This window comes from Phyllostomus discolor, chromosome 1 (assembly GCF_004126475.2).
Source record: "Phyllostomus discolor isolate MPI-MPIP mPhyDis1 chromosome 1, mPhyDis1.pri.v3, whole genome shotgun sequence".
Taxonomy (NCBI): domain Eukaryota; kingdom Metazoa; phylum Chordata; class Mammalia; order Chiroptera; family Phyllostomidae; genus Phyllostomus; species Phyllostomus discolor.
In genome coordinates this window covers 168590340-168608916 of record NC_040903.2, presented here as the reverse complement: position 1 = coordinate 168608916, position 18577 = coordinate 168590340, and the positions used below count along the sequence as shown (strand labels likewise).

The window sequence follows — 18577 nt, the reverse complement described above, 5'->3', positions numbered from 1 at the left end:
ATTAATTTTGCTAAATTAAAGTTCTAAGCATGTCAAACTTCTGCCCTAAATCTTTGTCGTTTCCTGCAATGTATAGAATGGGGAGAAGCAAAACCCCCACATTTTCATTCTGGGAGTTTAGGACCTCTATGGTCTGTCAATACTTGCCATTACTGACCTCCATGCACCCTTTCCGGCTAGACTGGATCACTTGTTATTTTAATATTCAGCGTTTGTATACAGGATCCTCTCCAGCTGAAATATCCTTGGAAATACCCCATTTAAAATGTCTAGGTACCACAAAATGCTCATGTGTAACCCCCACAATTTCTAAATTTGGAGCTGCAAACCTTCTCAACTCCTGGAGGCAATTAGTCAAATCTCTTTCGTGGCACTTGTCAGCTTCAACCTCGTGGAGGAGCCTATGCTAGCCCCTCTGAAATAGAACATAACAACAGCACAAAGGGCAGCGATTGGTTCTTAACCATCTTTAAAAGCACAGGGCCTTGAATAAGAGATCTGGTAGCTGCATGGATGAATAAGTGAATGCATGAAGGGAAAAGACCCTGATGCTAAAAAGGCACATGGAATTCAGAGTTTGGCATTTAGTGATTCAGTGTTCTTCCACAGATATGGTCTCCTACCACATACTTAGTAAAGCTGAGAGAGAACAGGCAAGATCTCTGCCTATTCTAGAACCACCATCACTTGTAGAGCTTTGGTGAATTACCAAGCAGGGCTCAAAGGGAGGCTAGATCACCTTGGGGCATCTTAGTTCTAGGGCCCTGTGTGAAGCTAGCAGAAGTGACTTGGTGGTGGGGGTAGTGGTCTCCTGAATCAATATCAGGAACATGGGATTAAAAGAAACTCATGGGCTAATTATGGACTCTGGGAATAAGGAGATCTTTAGGACTTACATTCTGAATCTCTACTGGAAGCACACAAAGGATCGTTTTCAGCTGAAGACATTTTATTCAACCTTCTTGTGTCCTAGTGGTGATTATTCTGGAACAGAGCTCCTTAAGTGGCACTCCTGATATTTTTGGCCAAGTAATGCTTTGTTGTGGGGGTCTGTCCTGGGTATTGTAGGGTGCTTAGCAGTTTCCCAATATGCTAACCTCTACCCACTAGATGCCAGTAACAACTGCTGCCCCCAGCCTTCCCAGCTGTGATAACCAGCAATGTCTCCAGACACTGCCAAATGTCCCTGGGGGCAAAATGCCTCTGGTCCAAAAATCACTGTTTTAGAAAATTCATTGTATTTCTTGTTTCTTAAAGATAGGAATGTTGCTTGATTCTCCTCATAACCCTCATCTCCTCGGACATGTATGGAACACAGCGTATATTCATTTCTTTGTCAGTAACTTCTATTGAACTCTGTGTGCCAGGCCCTATTTTCATGGATACAGCCATGAAAACGCTGTCAAGGTCTCTGTCTTCATGATGCTGATACTCTAGCAGGTCTCAACACTATCTGTGGTGGTGATGTGAATGGTGAATGGTGTCAGTTATTCTAATGGCTTGATCCTCATACTTGTGAAGGCCAGACAAACTCTCACTTAAATAAGGTCATCATGTGGGTATGACTATTTGTGCAGGCCAGCATTTAGGGACACTCAAATCCTTTGTTCTCATAGCAAACATTAAATGAAAATTTGTTGTCAAGTGTTTTTCCTACTTCTCTTTCTCCATGTTACAGCCCTCTTTTCTGAGGAACCAAAGGAAGTTCCTTTCTTGTAGAGAGATGTGGTGAATGGGTGGGATGAGTCACTGTGACTTTAAGTGGGGAGAGTAGGAAGGAATTAATGGGCAAAGTTTGTCCTGGCAGCTTGGCACTAACTGTTGGCATAGTTCCTCAGCACATTCTGAGGTTGAAAGCACAAGGTCTTGCCATTTCCTGTGCACAGGCTGTCTTTTATCTCTGACAGGAATTTTTTACTCATACCTAAAGACCCAAGTCAGCTCTTTCTTCATTGGTGCCCTTCTGAACTTCCCCAGGCAGAGCTAGTCATTCCTTGGAACTTTGTCTAAGGGGTTGCCAGACCACTCATTACATTGCTCATGGCTACTGACTTAGCTAATTTCAAATTTCCTTGCCTAGCTCAATGACCACAGCATAGATAGTGTTCAGTGAAGATCTGCTGAATGAATGAATGAATCAATCAATCAATCAAAAAAACATAGCTAGCATGGGTCACTAGAAAGAGCCCTGAAGTAGTATTAAACATGTAAATTCTAGTCCAATTTTGTCAGAAAGTGAATCTGTAGACAAGTTATACAATCGAAATATTCACCTTTAACCATATATCAATTATTTATAGGGCAGGACTGTCTCTTTGGAATTCTTTCTCTCTGTCTCTCTGTCTCTCTGTCTCTCTCTGTCTCTCACACACACAGAGCCCCATGTTACCACAAATCACCAGTAAAACATTCCATATTCATGATCAGAGTATGCACTTGATCTCTACCTCTGCAATCATACTCTCTGGGATCCCAATTCAAAGCACAGCCTTCCCTGATAAAGTACAGCCTGAATCTTTCTCTCCCCTCTGCCCCTACCCATTGCTACTTACGTGAAGACCTCAAAGCCCCATCCAGCCAAAGCAGTGAACAATCTGGGACTCAGGTCTCGAGCTGGATTCATGGCACAGCCACTGTTCAGCCCCAAAGAGGAAGAAAGGACAATAATCAGGAGGCCAATGACAATGGGTTCTAAGCCTTTAGGGGCTCCCAAGTTTCTGGAGTCAAAGATGGCAAAGACAACCATGAGGAGAAACATGGTGGCCAGTACCTGTGGAAGGAGAAAAAGCACCAAGGATTTAGCTTATAGTCTGTCCACTCTCCCACCTCAAAATTCACTCCTTCCTGTTAAAAACAAACCTAGTAATAACTAACATACACTGGGTGAGCACACTGTACCAGACACTCACTTTATCATAGCACTCTTAGGTGTGGGTGCTAATATTTTTGTGTACAAATCAGTTCCCTGCCCAAGGCCACACACTTAGTGGCAGTCATGTGTGGACCCAGAGGGTGAGGTTCTAGAGAATGTTATCTTCACTACACTCTCCTGCTAAACTATTGCCCAGCTAAACAGAAAGACAAACTGCAGGCTGGAAAATGAACAAAGAGGCTCCTTCAAGTTGGCAAGACCAATGATGTGAGCTATCAAGAGGTAGATGGGTAAAGGAAATGAACAGAAAATTCATAAAAGAAAAGCAGAATTAAGAAACAAGTTAGCAGGGAAACTGATTTATAATGAAAAGAAATGCAAACAATACCAAAAGTTAGAAAAATGACAGCAGTTCTCTCAGGCTTTCCCAGCAGAGCTAAACATGCACCACACTTCTGAAAAGAAACTCAGCAGGAATTTAGCAATATGTATTTTAAAAATTATTCAGTTTGACTTCATTGGGTATTTGACAACCATGCCATGAAAATAATCTAAAATACAGAATAATCGTAGAATAGATGTGTTCATTAACCATTACAGTTGACCCTTAAATAACATGGGTTTTCAACTGCAATTTTTTTCCAATAAATACTGTTTCCTCAATAACACTTTCTCTAGTTTACTTTATTGTAAGAACATATAATACATACAACATACAAAATATGTGTTAACCAACTATTTATGTTCCTGGTAAAGCTTCCAGCCAAAAGTAGACTGTAGTAGCTAAGTTTTGAGAGGGTCAAAATTTATATTCTGGGTTTTGATTGCATGGGGGTGGGCACCCCTCACTCTGATGTTGTTCAAAGGTCAACTGTACTTATAGTATTGAAAAACTGGAAGCCATCTAAGTACACATCGACAGGGAAATTAGTGCCCATTTTATAGTCTACTATATAGTCACTAAAACGAATAGCCCTAGAGCCACTTCCGGGCAAGATAGAGGCATGGGTAGACATGCTTCACCTTCTCACACAATCATAAGAAGGATCACAACTAAATGCAAAAAAAAAAAAATGCCCAGAACTGCCAGAAAGTTAAACTGTATAGAAGTCCACAACCAAGGATTTACAGAAGCCATATTCATCTAGATGGGTAGGAGGGGTGGAGATGGAAAGGACACGGTGTGGCAGTGGTGAGGCTGTGATGGCTGGGCCCATGAGATGGGCAGTCCCACATTCACGTGTGACAAATAAAAACCCAGAAGGACACTTGGGGAGCAAACAATCCCAGCCTCATGGCACACCATGCAGCCCAGGGTTCCAGCACTGGGAAAATGAAGTCCCATAACTTCTGGCTGTAAAAACCAATGGGGGTTGGGGTGACAGAAGAAACTGCCAATTTTTCAGGACAGTCTGTTTAAAGTGGCTGCACAGTTCTAGAATATACACAAACCCTCCCACTCTGGGAAACACCACTGGGGCAGCAACTGGAGGGGTGCCAGTCACATATGGGAAGAGGGTGAAGTGACTGGCAATGGGGTGAGTGCCAAGCAAGCTTCCACTAACCAGACAGTGGCATTGTCCTCTCTCCGACCCCTCCCCCACATACAGAGCCACAAAGCAGTGAAACAGGTACCCAGCGCTGGTGAATACCTAAGATTCTGCCCCATACAACTTAACAGGTGTGCTAAGATAGGGAGTCAAAGCAGCTCTACCTAATACACAGAAACAAACACAGGGAGGCTGCCAAATTGAGAAGACAAAGAAATATGACTTAAATGAAAGAATAGAACAAAACTTCAGAAAAAGAATGAAATAAAACAGATAGCTAACCTATCAGATGCAGAGTTCAAAACACTGATGATAAGGATGCTCAGAGAACTCACTGAGTATGGCAAAAGCATAAGGGAAGAAATGAAGGCTACACTAAGTGAAATAAAGAAAAATTCACAGAGAACTAACAGTGAAGTTAGTGAAGTTCACTTCACTAACAGTGAAGTGAAGGGAAGGAAGCCAGGTTTCAAATAAAAAATTTGGAACATAAGGAAGAAATAAACAGTCAATCAGAACAGAATGAAGAAACAAACATTAAAAAAAAAAGAGGAGAGAATAAGAAGACTCCGGGACATCAACAAAAGAGCCAACATCTAAATCATAGGGATGTCAGAAGGAGAAGAGGAAGAGCAAGAAATTGAAAACTCATTTGAAAAATAATGAAAGAAAACTTCTCTAATTTGGTGAAGGAAATAGACATACAAGTCCAGGAAGCATAGAAAGTCCCAAACAAGTTGGGCCCAAAGAGGACCACACCAAGACATGTCATAATTAAAATGCCAAAGGTTAAAGATAAGAGAGAATCTTAAAAGTAGCAAGATGAAAAAGCAGAGAGTTACCTACAAAGGAGTTCTCATAAGATTATCAGCTGATTTCCCAAAAGAAACTTTGCAGACTGGAATAGTCAAAGTGATGAAAAACAAGGACCTACATCCAAGATTACTCTATCCAGCAAAGCTATCATTTAGAATTGAAAGGCTGATAAAGTGCTTCCCAAATAAGAGCAAGCTAAAGGGGTTCATCATCACCAAGCCATTATTATATGAAATGTTAAAGGGACTTTTCTAAGATCAGGCCCTGGCCAGGTAGTTCAGTTCGTTAGAGCATCATACTGACATGCCAAGGTGTGGGTTTGATCCCTGGTCAGGGCACATACAAGAATTAACCAATGAATGCAAAAATAAGTGGAACCACATGTCAATGTTTCTCTCTCTCTTCCTTCCTCTCTCTCTAAAAATCAATCAATAAATAAACATTAAAAAAGATCAAAACTATGAACATTAAAACGACAACAAACTCACAACTATCAACAACTGAATCTAAAATATGAAAACAAAAACAAACTAAGCAAACAACGAGAACAGGAACAGAATCATAGATGTGGAGATCATTTGGTGGGTTATCAGTGGGGAGGGGGAAGGGGGAGAATAGGGGAAAGGTATAGGGACTAAGAAGCATAATTGGTAGGTACAAAGCAGACAGGGAGAGGTTAAGAATAGTATAGGAAATGAAGAAGCCAAAGAACTTATATGCATGACCCACGGACACAAACTAAGAGAGGGGATTGTTGGAGGGAAGGGGGGGTACCTGGCAGAAGGGGGCAAAAAGGGAAAAATGGGGACAACTGTAATAGCATAATCAATAAAATATACTTAAAATAAAAATAAAAATAAAAAACTATAATGCTAAATGAAAGAAGTCTGTTACAAAAGATCACATATTGTATGATTCCCTTTACACGAAATGTCCAGAATATGCAAATCTACAGACACAGAAAATAGATTAGTGGTTGCCTAGTGCTATGGGGTGGAATAAAGTCAAGGGTTACAGCTAACTGGTAACAGGTTTCTTTTTGCAGTTACAAAAATATTCTAAAATATATTATAGTGATAGTTGCACAATTCTGTAAATTACTAAAAGCCATTAATAGTACACTTTAAATGGGTCAACTGTAATGATATGTGAATTTGTATCTCAATAAACTGTTAAAAAAATAGCCCTGACTGGTGTGACTCAGCTGGCTGGGCATCATTTAGCAAAGCGAAAGGTCACTGGTTTGATTCCCACTCAGGGCACATGCCTGGGTTGCAGGTTCTATCCTGGGCCAGGCGCGTATGAGAGGCAACCAATCAATGTTTCCCACACCAATGTTTCTCTCCCTCCCTTTCTCCCCCCTTCTCCTCTCTCAATAAATAAATAAATAAAATCTTAAAAAAAAACAATAAATATAAAAGCTAAGGGGTAACATTTAAAAATGCTTCTGATATTAAATTAAAAAGTCGTATGTGCATTATATTTTACAAACATGCATAAAAGAAAACTTCTAAGAGAATATACAAGAAAAATGATAACAGATATTCTGAAGTGGAGGCTTTTAGCTTGTTTTTCCTCACTTTGTTTTCTAAAGTTTCCAAACTATTGTTTTACTTTAACAGCTAATACTTGGACAACTATTTGCTGAACACTTATTCTGGGCCAGGTGCTTAACATGCTTTATCTTGTTAGAACTTCAGAATAACCTATGAGATAAGTCCTATTATTATTCTCAGTTTACACATGAGAAAATTTGGGTAGAATGAGGTTAAAAGACTTGCCCTAGTGCCAGAGCTTATAAGCAAAAGAATCAGGATGACAACCAGGCAACTGATTTTAGAGTTTAAGCTTTTCATTGTTTCACCTGCTTTCTGAATGAATAATATTACAAGAATTTGCATTAAAAAAGACATGTTCTCCCAGGAGCTCTCTTCTCTGGAAAACCTATCCCACTCTCCCAGGCAGAGTAGAAACTTCCGCCTGTGGGCTCTGGTTGCATTCTGACTTGACTTCTATCCTCGCTATCGTCACCCTACAAGGAGTGATCCATCTGTTGCTTGTCAGAGTCTTGGCCCTGTACCCCTTGAATAAGGAACAGCATGGGGCTGTACCTGCTTCAGTAGGCACCAGTAATTATTTATAAGGTAACAGAATGATTGTTAATTAAATTATAGAATATGCTTGAACAATATTTGGAGCAAAACAATTGAGTCATCTTGAGATAAAGTGACCTAAAAATGTCCTGGGGCCAGCTTACTCTCGGGGTGGGGGGGGGGAGGTTTTGCATTGTTTCTTTTGTTCTTATGTGACCATTTTGTTCTTCAACAAGATTCTAAATTCCTTGGGCAGATGCTGCTGACAATGCATTTTCTTCATATCATTCATTCTAGCCTCATTAGTAACCGTATAAGGGCTAATATTAGCCCCATTTTACAAATGAACAACCTGAGACCAAAAAAGTTCAGTCATTTTCTGACATTGCATAGGGAGTTGGCAGAACAATTATTTTAATCTGGGCACTTAGGCTCCAAGTCCTGGATCTTTACAACTTACATTTCCTTTCAAGTCACAGCCCTGTGTCCTTTAAGCTCCAGGCACAGGGCTGATCACATAGTGAGTGTGCAGTAAGCATTTGTTGCCTGCTTGGTTTACTGGTCACAGTGTAAAGGAACAGGGTGGAAGCCATGAGAACTTAGATTTTAACAGATTTTTCACCCACTGAATGGAGGAAGGCGTAGTCAGCAAACTGAAAACTCCATTTTATCCACATGTGCACTTTCACTTGTGTAAGTCCTATACACAAGAAAAAGACTTAGAATTGCTGGAGATTTCCTTCTTCCTTTCCTCCTTCCCTTCCTTCCCTGTCCTGACCAAGCTGGCAAGCAGCCTTCCTAGGATACAGTAAGGGAGGAAGAGTCTGTCAAGCTAACAATGTTGGTCCTGCCACAAACTGACCAGAATAATTGTGCTATTGGCTACACCACAGGTTCTTGGATGCAGCTTGTTCAAATGTTAATGAGGCAGAGAAACTTTGATTATTTCTAGCTGCCTTGAGAATTTGAATAAACCTATTCACATGAAGAGACAGAGAGGGTCTGTGATAACCTAAGGCTCAACTTCCTCACTTCACAATCTTTGAATTGAGATTGAAGTATCTTTTCCTGTGTCTCCACATTTAGATCACACACACAAAAGAGACATAATAGTGAAACAAACTCTACTTGTAGTTACAGAGGTTGAAATGTCCAGTCATCCACTATTTTCTGGACCTCAACTGGTATGAACAGTATATATATTAATGAGGGAGCAGAAAACTCTTTGCCGACAAAGCTTGGGTGATGCCTAGTGACCTGTGACTTTGGAAACACAGCCTTTCTTTTCTGATAAGCCTATAGTTCTCCCATGCAATCTCCTTATTAAATCCCATCTTTTCACCAAAGTCAGCTCTCTGTTGACTGTACACTTACTTGGTCTGCAAATGCATTCACCAGAGACAGATAAGGAGCTGGGTATGTTGCAAAAATGTGTGCTGTTGCATTTTCTCCCACGATGAGTAGTTTCCCACCAGCAAAGGACATAAGTCCATCTGTGGAAGACAGAGCTCTGCACGTTATGTTCTCTGGGAAGGGGTGAGGGAGACCTATGCCTGGTCTTGTGTTAACCAATGGTAGTAAACACTCAGGTTTACTTTGGAAGATCCATATTGTTTGCCTTCTTCACTTTATAGTATGGTGGGTTCAGATATGACCAGAGAAGTCACAGGATGGCAGGTCAAGGATAGAAAGCACTGGCTGCCCTCAATGGTTCACTCTAAACTTGAGTCAAATCCTTAATCAGTGGACTCTGGAAATAATCTTTTGGAGAGTTGTTGGAATTTTTGAGCTAGACCAAAAGCCAATGTAGAATTTGTACCTACTCTAGGCAGAGTTCATAATTCTATTAGCAGTTCACAACTTGAGGGTGTCATGTATAGTGAAGTTGCCTTTGGAGGAAGGGAGACAGCAGTCCCCACAGAGCCTGTGCCGGTCCCAGGTCTCTCCTACCACAGTACAATCCCCTCATTTTTCCAGAGAGGAAACTGGGACCGGTAGGACCAGGTGACTTATTTAAGTCACACAGCTCCTTACTTTGTGCAAGTTCACAGTATAGCACTGGTTGGGCCTAAATATATGCTTCCTTTAATTTCTGCTCTACCTCTTAAGTTGTGACCATTTTCATTAAGAGGCTTCATGAATTTCCTCTAATAATAATGTTGGCCCAATTATTTAGAACTTAGAACTCTTAGAATTGCTTGTCTATTGTAGACTGTTTCCTATTCTTGCCTTATTGCACCTATTTCAAGTAATTCTGCTGTTCAAATTATGCCCAGCTCTCCCTAACCTCTGGACTCGGGGCTCTTACTCACCATAGTAAATACCAAAGAGGACTGCGGCACCTACAAACCCTCCCAGGAACTGGGCTCCCACGTAAAACGGCAATTTGAACCATTTCATCCGTCCAAAGAGACACATTGCAAAAGACACAGCTGGGTTGATGTGGCCACCTGCAAGGAAAATAAGATCATTTGGAATGTTAGAGAGCAGATCAGGGAGAGTTACTATGATGAAAATCCTGGGCAGAACTTAGTCTTCTAGGAAGAGATCTGTATGTGAGAACATAGAGTCTTGTGTGTCTGTGTGTCTGTGTTGAATGTGTGTGTGTGGGGGGGGGGGGGAGAAAGAGAGAAAGAAATTGAGTGGGGAGGAAGGGAGGACTAATAATCTACATGGCATTATTAGATATTGTTTAGGATGTTTAGCTTTGTGATACATTGAATAGAAAGAAATTTGTACTCAAGTGTATAATTTTTGCTATCTATCTATCTATCTATCATCTATTGATCTGTCATCTAGCCATCATCTCTGTACTGAGTTTTCTCTATCTATAAAGCAATAACCTCTAAGAGATTGATCTGAACTGTTATGTTCAATATACTTTAAGAAAAGTCAATATACAATATACTTATAAGGTTTAAATCTGTATCTAGTCATTTATCAGTTCATGTTTGGAGGATATAAAACAATCTTAGAATGAGAAAGAGATGTCTCTTTAGAGAAATGTCCCATGGCTACTGGGCTGTGCCTGCCACTGAGATAAGGGACTCAGTTTACTTTGAGGTGATCACACTGTCTGAGTGGATTCTCTGTAGTTCTTCTGCATAAACAATGTATTTCTCTCACACACAGATGTAGCAGCACTTCTGTTATCCCAACCTAAACCAAGGCTAGACAAATCAGCCTCCCAATTCTCCTCTAGTCACAAGATCAGAGAGTTTGTTCTGGAAAGTCACTAACAGTCCCAGCTGGCTTTGCTAGTAACAACAACATTCACTGAACACTTGCCAGATGCTATCACAGGGGCCTTACATGCCCTTGATCTTTATAAGAACCCACTGAGATGGGTACCACTCCAGTTAACTGGTGAGGAAACTGAGGCACAGAACTAAAGTAACTTTCTTAAGGATACATGTTAGTAAATGGTAGAACTAGAATTCAAATCCAGGCTTATCTGAACTCTAGAGCTTTGGTCCGATGTTATATCACTTCCAGACCTTTTTCATCAAGTTTATAAAGGCTTATCTGCCTTAGCAGGCAGAAAAAAATAAAGAGAACATGAGTACATGGATTCACTTTCCTTCAGACAAAAAGTTGTACATTTGATGAGTACAGATGACATTTTGTGTGCAGGGGGAACTAGAGTCACTGTCAATATGACCACATTAAAGTGGGGACCTTCAGGCTGTGGATACAGTTGTAAAAAAGAGTGACGATAATGATGATGATTATGATGATATTTCGACATTTGATCCTCCACAGCACCTGTAGGTGAGCTTATTTCTGGAAGCCCTCCTTGTGAAGGGAAGGAAGCTATGCTTATCCTGAATCTCTAAGCCGAGGTGGGTTTGCAGTGGGGAGAGTTTTTTCTGTCTGCTGGCTAAACCACAAGGGTCCTTTCTACATCTGCCCCTGACACTTGGGGGTTAATATGAGCAAGAAAACACCAATGCACCAAAGCAGAGATGATTTCCTGAAGCCTTACAAACATGTCACCTGTTTTGTTTTACTTTTACATCCAAGAGAGTTACAATTCTGGAGACTAGCAGGAATATAGCAGGCTAGGAAAGCTGGAAATGGGTTAGGAGCAGGAAGCACACAGGGTGGCAGAAAGTTCCTGAAACCAATCCTGTTCCCCTTCTCCCAGGGCTGCATTGGGGAGTAGTTGCCACCCAGCCAGCCCAGGGGAACCCAATGCGAAAGGACCAGGATACATCAGAAATCACCTCCAAACAAAAACACCTCCCCTCAGATGAGTTCATTAGTGGAGGAGTTATTTGTTTAGAGAGCTCCTCTTCCAAAATGAAACTTCCTATAGGTAGGGTTTTGCTTTTAAGTCCCTAATAAGCACCCTGAGACAGGAACTATTATTCACCTTGGACTTCCCATGCTGCAAGGCAGTTAGTATGTGTCGAAGTTCAAGAAATAGAGACCTTTGTTCAGATAGCTCAGACCACAAATATCTACAGAGAGGGGACATTGGAAGCCAGAGAGGGTAGGGCATGTCTGGGAGGGTGCTTTGCAAAGCAATGAGGACAGTTCCTCCTCACAGAGATGAGTGGTCACTCTGGCTGACCCAGCAGGACCAGGCAGAGCAGTGTACTGGAAAGAACATGAGTGCTAGAGTCAGAGAGTGCTGCACTCAAAGTCTGGCCCTGCCAAGGTTGTTGTGATGATCAGATTATTTGCCTAAAGAGCCCCGAGGGGCAGCCAGAGCCCACGGAGGCCTGAGATAAAAGTCTTCAGTGAGCAGGCTGAACTCTTTCAAGGTTCTGTTCTAGACCAGTGCCCTCCTCTCCACCACCCACAGGCAATTCCATGACAGAGATAACCTCAATATTTTGTCATTAAGCAAAGCTGTTCTGATTTTTCAATGAATTTATGTTACTTATCTCCACCACCCACAGACAATTCTATGACAGAGATAACCTCAATATTTTGTCATTAAGCAAAGGTATTCTGATTTTTCAATGAATTTATGTTACATATAAAATGCTACATCCAAACAACCACCATTGCCTAGGTACAGGTAGGCAGTGGGACACTCAGTGTTGGATGATGCATGAGGATGTCATGAGTTCTGATTGGCTGGGTTGGGTTCCCAGACCACCCGCACAGCCACAAGAGAAGCAGGGTGCAGTAACTTCTTTGCAGTAAGGTAATGTTTTCTATTTCAAAACCAGAGGCCAGCTCACCTTACCAGTCTGCAACCACAAAATGAGATTTCATTTATGTTTATGCCCAATATACGTTGGTTATGTTAGAATCCTCAAAGAGGGCCTCACTAGTGCTCCTAAGCCATTAAGTTAGCTGTAGCTACCATGAGAAAGTCACCTCCTGCGCACAATCATCTCTTATTCCTGCTGCTTCTAGAGCCAACACTGAATCTGCATGGATGTCATTGGTGGGCCAGGGTATTGTCTGTGCAGGTTCCCAAAGCCACCAGTTTTCAGGGAGCCTGAACAGTGCTGAGTGCCAAACAGAGAAGAGTAGATAAGCTCCATTTCCTGCCTTCCAACATCAGTCAGGTTCAGAAACTGCTCTACTAGTATTTTGGGATCTCACAATCCCTCATGAACAAATTGCCCAGCTTTCAGTTCTCACCCAGAAACAACTCTATTAAAAACAGTCCCATCAGTTCTGGCCTTCACTCCTCTAAACCTAGGGGCTTAACCTGGGTCCCGGGGCCTGATGGAAAGTCTTCATACCAGCCTTCACTCCCTCTCCCCCTTCCTGCGGGCCCCTGCCCTTATCCTCCTACAGTGACTGCCCAAATTGCCTAGTATATCTATGAATGCCAACAGTCATGGACAGTGGTGGTGGTAAAGGGTGTTAGTTATGGAACTAACTAATGGTAGGGTATAAAACAAAGTGATCTTAAGTAAATATTTGACAATGTTTAATTCAGGGTGCCGTGTAAGCAAAATATTTCAAAACCTCATGTCTACGCACACATATACAAGCAAACAAACAAGCTGAGAATATGCTCACATGTGTTAACACAGAGGAAACCACACTGCGAGAATGGAATGGGAGTGTGTAGGCATGGCAGCAAGCATCCTGCATGCTTGTTTTAATTTGGGAGTGTGTCCTGTGTGTGGTACAGAGGCCTGCACTGTAATTAAGCCTCGACACATGCACATTCAGGGTGGTCCCCTGGTTAATCTTGTGCCTTAGGTAGGCAGTACAGTGCTGGGATCACAGCAGAGGCTCAGCAGGAGTTTGAACAGAAACACTGCTCATGCCAAACAAATTACATCCACAGGAACCTGTAGCCTGGACCGCCACAGGATCTGAGTCTGACTATGATGCGGAAAGGGGGCCAGCCAGCAGTGACTGTTCTGGGTGACCAGCCTGAGGAGGCTCCCAGGGTGTCCAAGCCATCATTCTTCAGTGCTGCAGTGACAGCACCTGTCACTAGGCCAGCTGGCTTAATGGCAGGCCCTGCCTGTAATGCCCTTCCCAGAGAAGACTATGGACTAATAACAGGACATGAGCTTTAATGTCATATAGACCTGGGTCAAATCTTTGGTCTGCCTCTTCACTGGCTGTGGGGCTTCTGGCCATTTACTTCCTCCCTCATAGCTCCAGTTTTCTCTGTAGAAGGGAGACACTAATACCTGCCGCAGAGTCCTGCTGGAGAGGAGAGAAGACAAAGTCCATACAGCAGCCAGCACAGTGCCCAGCATGCACCGTTCCTTTTTGTGCCTTATCACCAGCAGTCTTGTCTTAGAGTTCTCAGCACCCAGACCAGGCTGCTGAAAGATTCCAAGACCCTTTGGGAGCCGGGTCATTTTCACAGTCCCTTTCTAAGTTCCCAGGTTGCATTAAGTATCATTTCATCTTGCTTCTCAGAAACTTAATTAAGAATGGCTTATAATCAGCCCACTATTTGGGGCAGAATTAGACCAAGAACTGGTTCAGACCTGCACTTCCATGAATGTGCTAGTCAGTGACCCAGACTCCAAGTGCTATAGACAAAGGTCCAGGGACTTTGCCTCTGTGGAGTGGCAATCTTCACTGGGCTATTCACAAGGCATCTAGGGAATAGTTTCCAAGTGTGGCATAGAGCAAGTAAAAGACTGCATTGACAGATGAACAAAATGACTCAGTGGCCAGATACAGGAATTAGTTCTGAGTTCTAACACCCATCTCTGTCTCTTGCTAAATGTTGCTGTTGCACATGTCACTTGCCATTTGCTGGACATTTAATTTTATCATCTCTAAAAGTAGAATCAAATACATACTCTTGCAGGACTCCTGAGATCTAAATAAATGAAGGTATATAAAGCACCCAGCATTGTGCTAGCGCATCGAAATGGTTGAGATAATAGTAACTATTATTATTTCTATTACATACATACCAGAGACACCTCCAGTCACATAAATGGCCATTGAGACTGCCATTGCAAATCCAACATTAATAGTGACGATTCCTCCAAAATGTCCTCGACTGAGGGTAGCTTGGGCAACACAGCCACATCCAAGGACCTGGAATGAGAGGAAACTCAACAAGTGGAAATGACAAAGTAATAAGAAGTACTTTTTATGCAAATTCATGCATTGGCTGCCACAGGCTTCACACAAATCAAATATGCACAGATCATCAGGGGTCAGAGCTGACTCAACAGCACGTAGCACATAATACGCACCAATCACAAAAGTGATGGTCCTGGGGCTGCAAGTGGTAGACAGATGAGTTTCATTGGGAGTGTGCAGTGTAAAATTTTGCCTACATTTATCAATCAGGTAATTTCACACAGTGATCCAAGTGTCTGGTTTTTTATTTTAAATTAAACTTTATATTTTTAAATAATTATAGATTCACATGTGGTTGTAAGAAATTAAACAAAAATATCCCATATACCTTTTATCCATGGATTCTTGTTAATCAATCAGATCTAGTAACCTACAGGAAAAGAATTTCCCAGAGCAAAATAGCAGCTGGCTGCTCCCTTTAAACAGAGCTTGTGCTCTCCCAACTGGCTCACTTCACTTCGCTCATTTAGGTCTCTTTCATGGTCTCCTACTTGAGAGGCTGCCAGTAGAAGTCAGATCAGCTTCACAATCATGTACATCCAGGATGGATGTGGAAAGGCCATTTATACCATATAGAAGGCTATTATTAGAAAGAGTCTGATGTGCTTGAAAACAAATGAAAACCATGGGGCGATTGAGTTGGCAATGAAGCCTTCCTCATCCCCATGTCTTTTATTGTTGATGGAACTGTAGTTTCCTAGAGAGCAGAGGCTGCCAAATTCACTGTTTCTTCTATTTGCTATGGCTCTGAGTGCAATGCTATAAGCACTCAGGAGACAGCTGTGCAATAAAGATGAAGTATGATAGTCTTCATCAGTCTTCAGGTGGTAGGGGATACTTTGGAGAATGGAATAAGTGTTTAGAAAGGTTTGAAATAAATATGTTATGGTACATCCACTCAGAAGTATTCTGTATACTGTACAGAATACTACACAGTATTCTGTACAGTATAATAAAATAGAATGAGGAAGATCTGTGTGCACCAAGATATATTATTAAATTTAAAACAAGATGTAGAACAGTATTAAAATACACTGCCAATTGTATTAAGAATACATTATATAGCCCTGATTGGTGTGGCTAAGTAGATTGAGTGCCAGCCTGTGAACCAAAGAGTCATGGATTCGATTCCCAATCAGGGCACATGCCTGGGTTGTGGGCCAGGTCCCCAGTGCGGGGCGCTTGAGAGGCAACTGCGCATTGATGTTTCTCTCCCTTTCTGTCTCCCTTCCCCTTTCTAAAAATAAATAAATAAAAATTAAAAAAAACAGATTGTGATTGGAAATGTGATTGGACCCTGTGGGAGGAAAGTAGATGGCTGAGACAAGGGTCAGACAAAAACTTTTCGTTTTGTATCCTTTTTCTTTTTACCATGTGTCTTAGTCCATTTGTGCTGCTCTAATAAGATTCCACAGACTGGGCAGCTTATAAACAACGGAAATCTATTCCTCACAGTTTTGGAGGCTGGGAGTCCAAGATAAGGGGCCAGTATGATCAGGTGAAGTCCTCCTCTGGGTTGCGGACTTCTGCTGTTTTCACATGGTGGACAGGGCAAGCTAGCTGTCTGGGATGCCTTCGTGTGAGGCAGCAATCTTATTCACGAGGGCTCTGCCTTCATGGCCTAGTTATTTCCCAAAGGCTTCACCTCCTAATAGCATTACCTGGGGCATTAGGTTTTCAACAAACAAAGTTGGGATGGGGAGGGGAAACACAAGCATTTAGGCCAAAGCACCATGTATTTTCTAACATTAAAAAAAATGTCCATGTGCTCATTGAATAACCAATTAAAACCATTTAATCATGGCCTATGAAAGAAATATTTGATTAGAAACTATTTTACTTATACATATATAATATACACACAATGGAACCATAAAAAGAATGAAATCTTGCCATTGCAACAATATTGATGAAACTTGAGAATATTATGGTAAGTCAGACAAAGACAAATACTGTATGATCTCACTTATGTGTGCAATCTAAAGTCAAAAAGCCAACCTCATAAATACAGAGAACAGATCGGTGGTTGCCAGAGGCAGAGGGTAAGGCATGGGGGATGGGTGAAAATGATCAAAAGCTACAATTTTCCAGTTATAAAATAAGTCCTGGGGGTGCAGTGGACAGCATGGCAATTCTAGTCAATACTGTTTTGCATATCTGAATACCACTAAGAGAGTAGATCTTAAAAGTTTTCATCACAAAGAAAAAGATCTATAACTATATATATGATAGTTATAGTTATTAACTTGACTTATTGTGGCAATTATTTTGCAGTATATACAAACATCAAATCATTATATTCTACAACTGAAACTAATATAATGTATGTCAGTTATAACAAAAAAGATAAAAGAAACATTTGGTGAGGGAGGGTTATTGAGAAGGATGGGACAATGATATACAACTTTAGTAGGAAAACAACAGGACGACAAATGACCCTCAGCCATCCTTACACTGTGGTTTAAAGAGCCAGTATAGTCCTGGAGGAATAAGTTCTGGTCTGTAGGATCATTGGATCATTGTTCTTCTATGTCAAATGGCCAAACCTTTTCTAGAATACAGAGTCCTGTTTCGGGTTCCGAATTAAAGAAGAGCAACCAACTTGAGGGAGGACTCAGCATCAAGTAATGAATATTATTTAAGGGAATATAAGGAAAAGTTTCAGAAACAAATATATTTAAGGAAAAAGAGATTCAGAGTGTGAAGGCTTCTTATCAGGAAGATAATAACCAGCTATTTTGTCTCTCCACAGAAAAATGAACTTTGAAACTGAAATATGAGAGGTTGCACATAAACAGTTTTCTGATAGTAATCAATTAATTCTAAAGAGCTTTCCCAGGGATCATGGGTGAGGTCCTTCAGAAAAATGTAATTTAAAAACAAAGCATGTTTAATACATTTGGAACGATTTTGGTTTACTCCTCCCTGAAGGCAGAGAAATTAGATGATCTTTTAACATCCTCTGCAGCCCCCAGTTCTAAGATATATTGACCTGTGCTAGTTCTAACAGCTAGACAGTAAGAGAGAAGTAGAGGAACTTTATCCCATACTTGGATGCAGACCATTAACTTTGAATGCCCAATAGAAGTTGCAGCAGAAAATGTTCCCTTAAAAAAATCCCTAGATTCCAGGTATAACAGGAGGGAGAGAAAAAAATTAATGGGAAAGGAAGAAAGCCATTTGAAAGGAAGAAAGCCATTTGAAAGAAAGAATTCCCACAAAAGACTGATTGATGGGCAAGGTGCCCCGTCATTCCCAAACACCCAGGCCAGACATTCTGGAATCATTTGCTACTCTTTCCCCTCTCTCCCTTGGCCACCCATAGGCAATCATTCCCAAATCTTCCAAACTTTCTTTAGTTTATTTCCAGTGTCCCCACTTCTAGTATCTCCCCACACAGTGCCAGATGAAGCATGACTCATATACTCCCCCCTCCCTTTGCTCAGAAAGTGTCAGCACAAACCCCTCAGTCCTGTACTCAGGGGTTTTCCAGTGCCTTGACTCATGACCCCCAGCCTGGTATTCTTCAACATAAATCTGTATCACCCAGGCTGGCATCCTACTCACTTTGAGCTCACATCGAGAGTGATGTTCTAACCTTATGAGTATCCATACTATAGTTTTCTCTGTAAGTCTGCCCCCAGTCTTTGTCATAGGCTGGAGGTGCTGGACTGCCTATAATGCCACCAGCCCTGCAGACAACACTG

At 41.5% G+C, this 18577-nt stretch overlaps 1 protein-coding gene across 1 annotated transcript in view; it reads right to left on the bottom strand.

Annotated features, from left to right (window-relative positions):
- The window catches only part of AQP9 (aquaporin 9), a 42958-nt gene that overhangs the window by 5465 nt on the left and 18916 nt on the right, over nt 1-18577 (bottom strand). The window contains exons 2-5 of the mRNA XM_028507094.2: nt 14696-14822; nt 9644-9781; nt 8706-8824; nt 2553-2770 (exon numbers count right to left, since the gene is read on the bottom strand). Coding sequence (XP_028362895.1) covers nt 2553-2770; nt 8706-8824; nt 9644-9781; nt 14696-14822 — 602 coding nt within the window. The remainder of the gene's footprint in view (nt 1-2552; nt 2771-8705; nt 8825-9643; nt 9782-14695; nt 14823-18577) is intronic.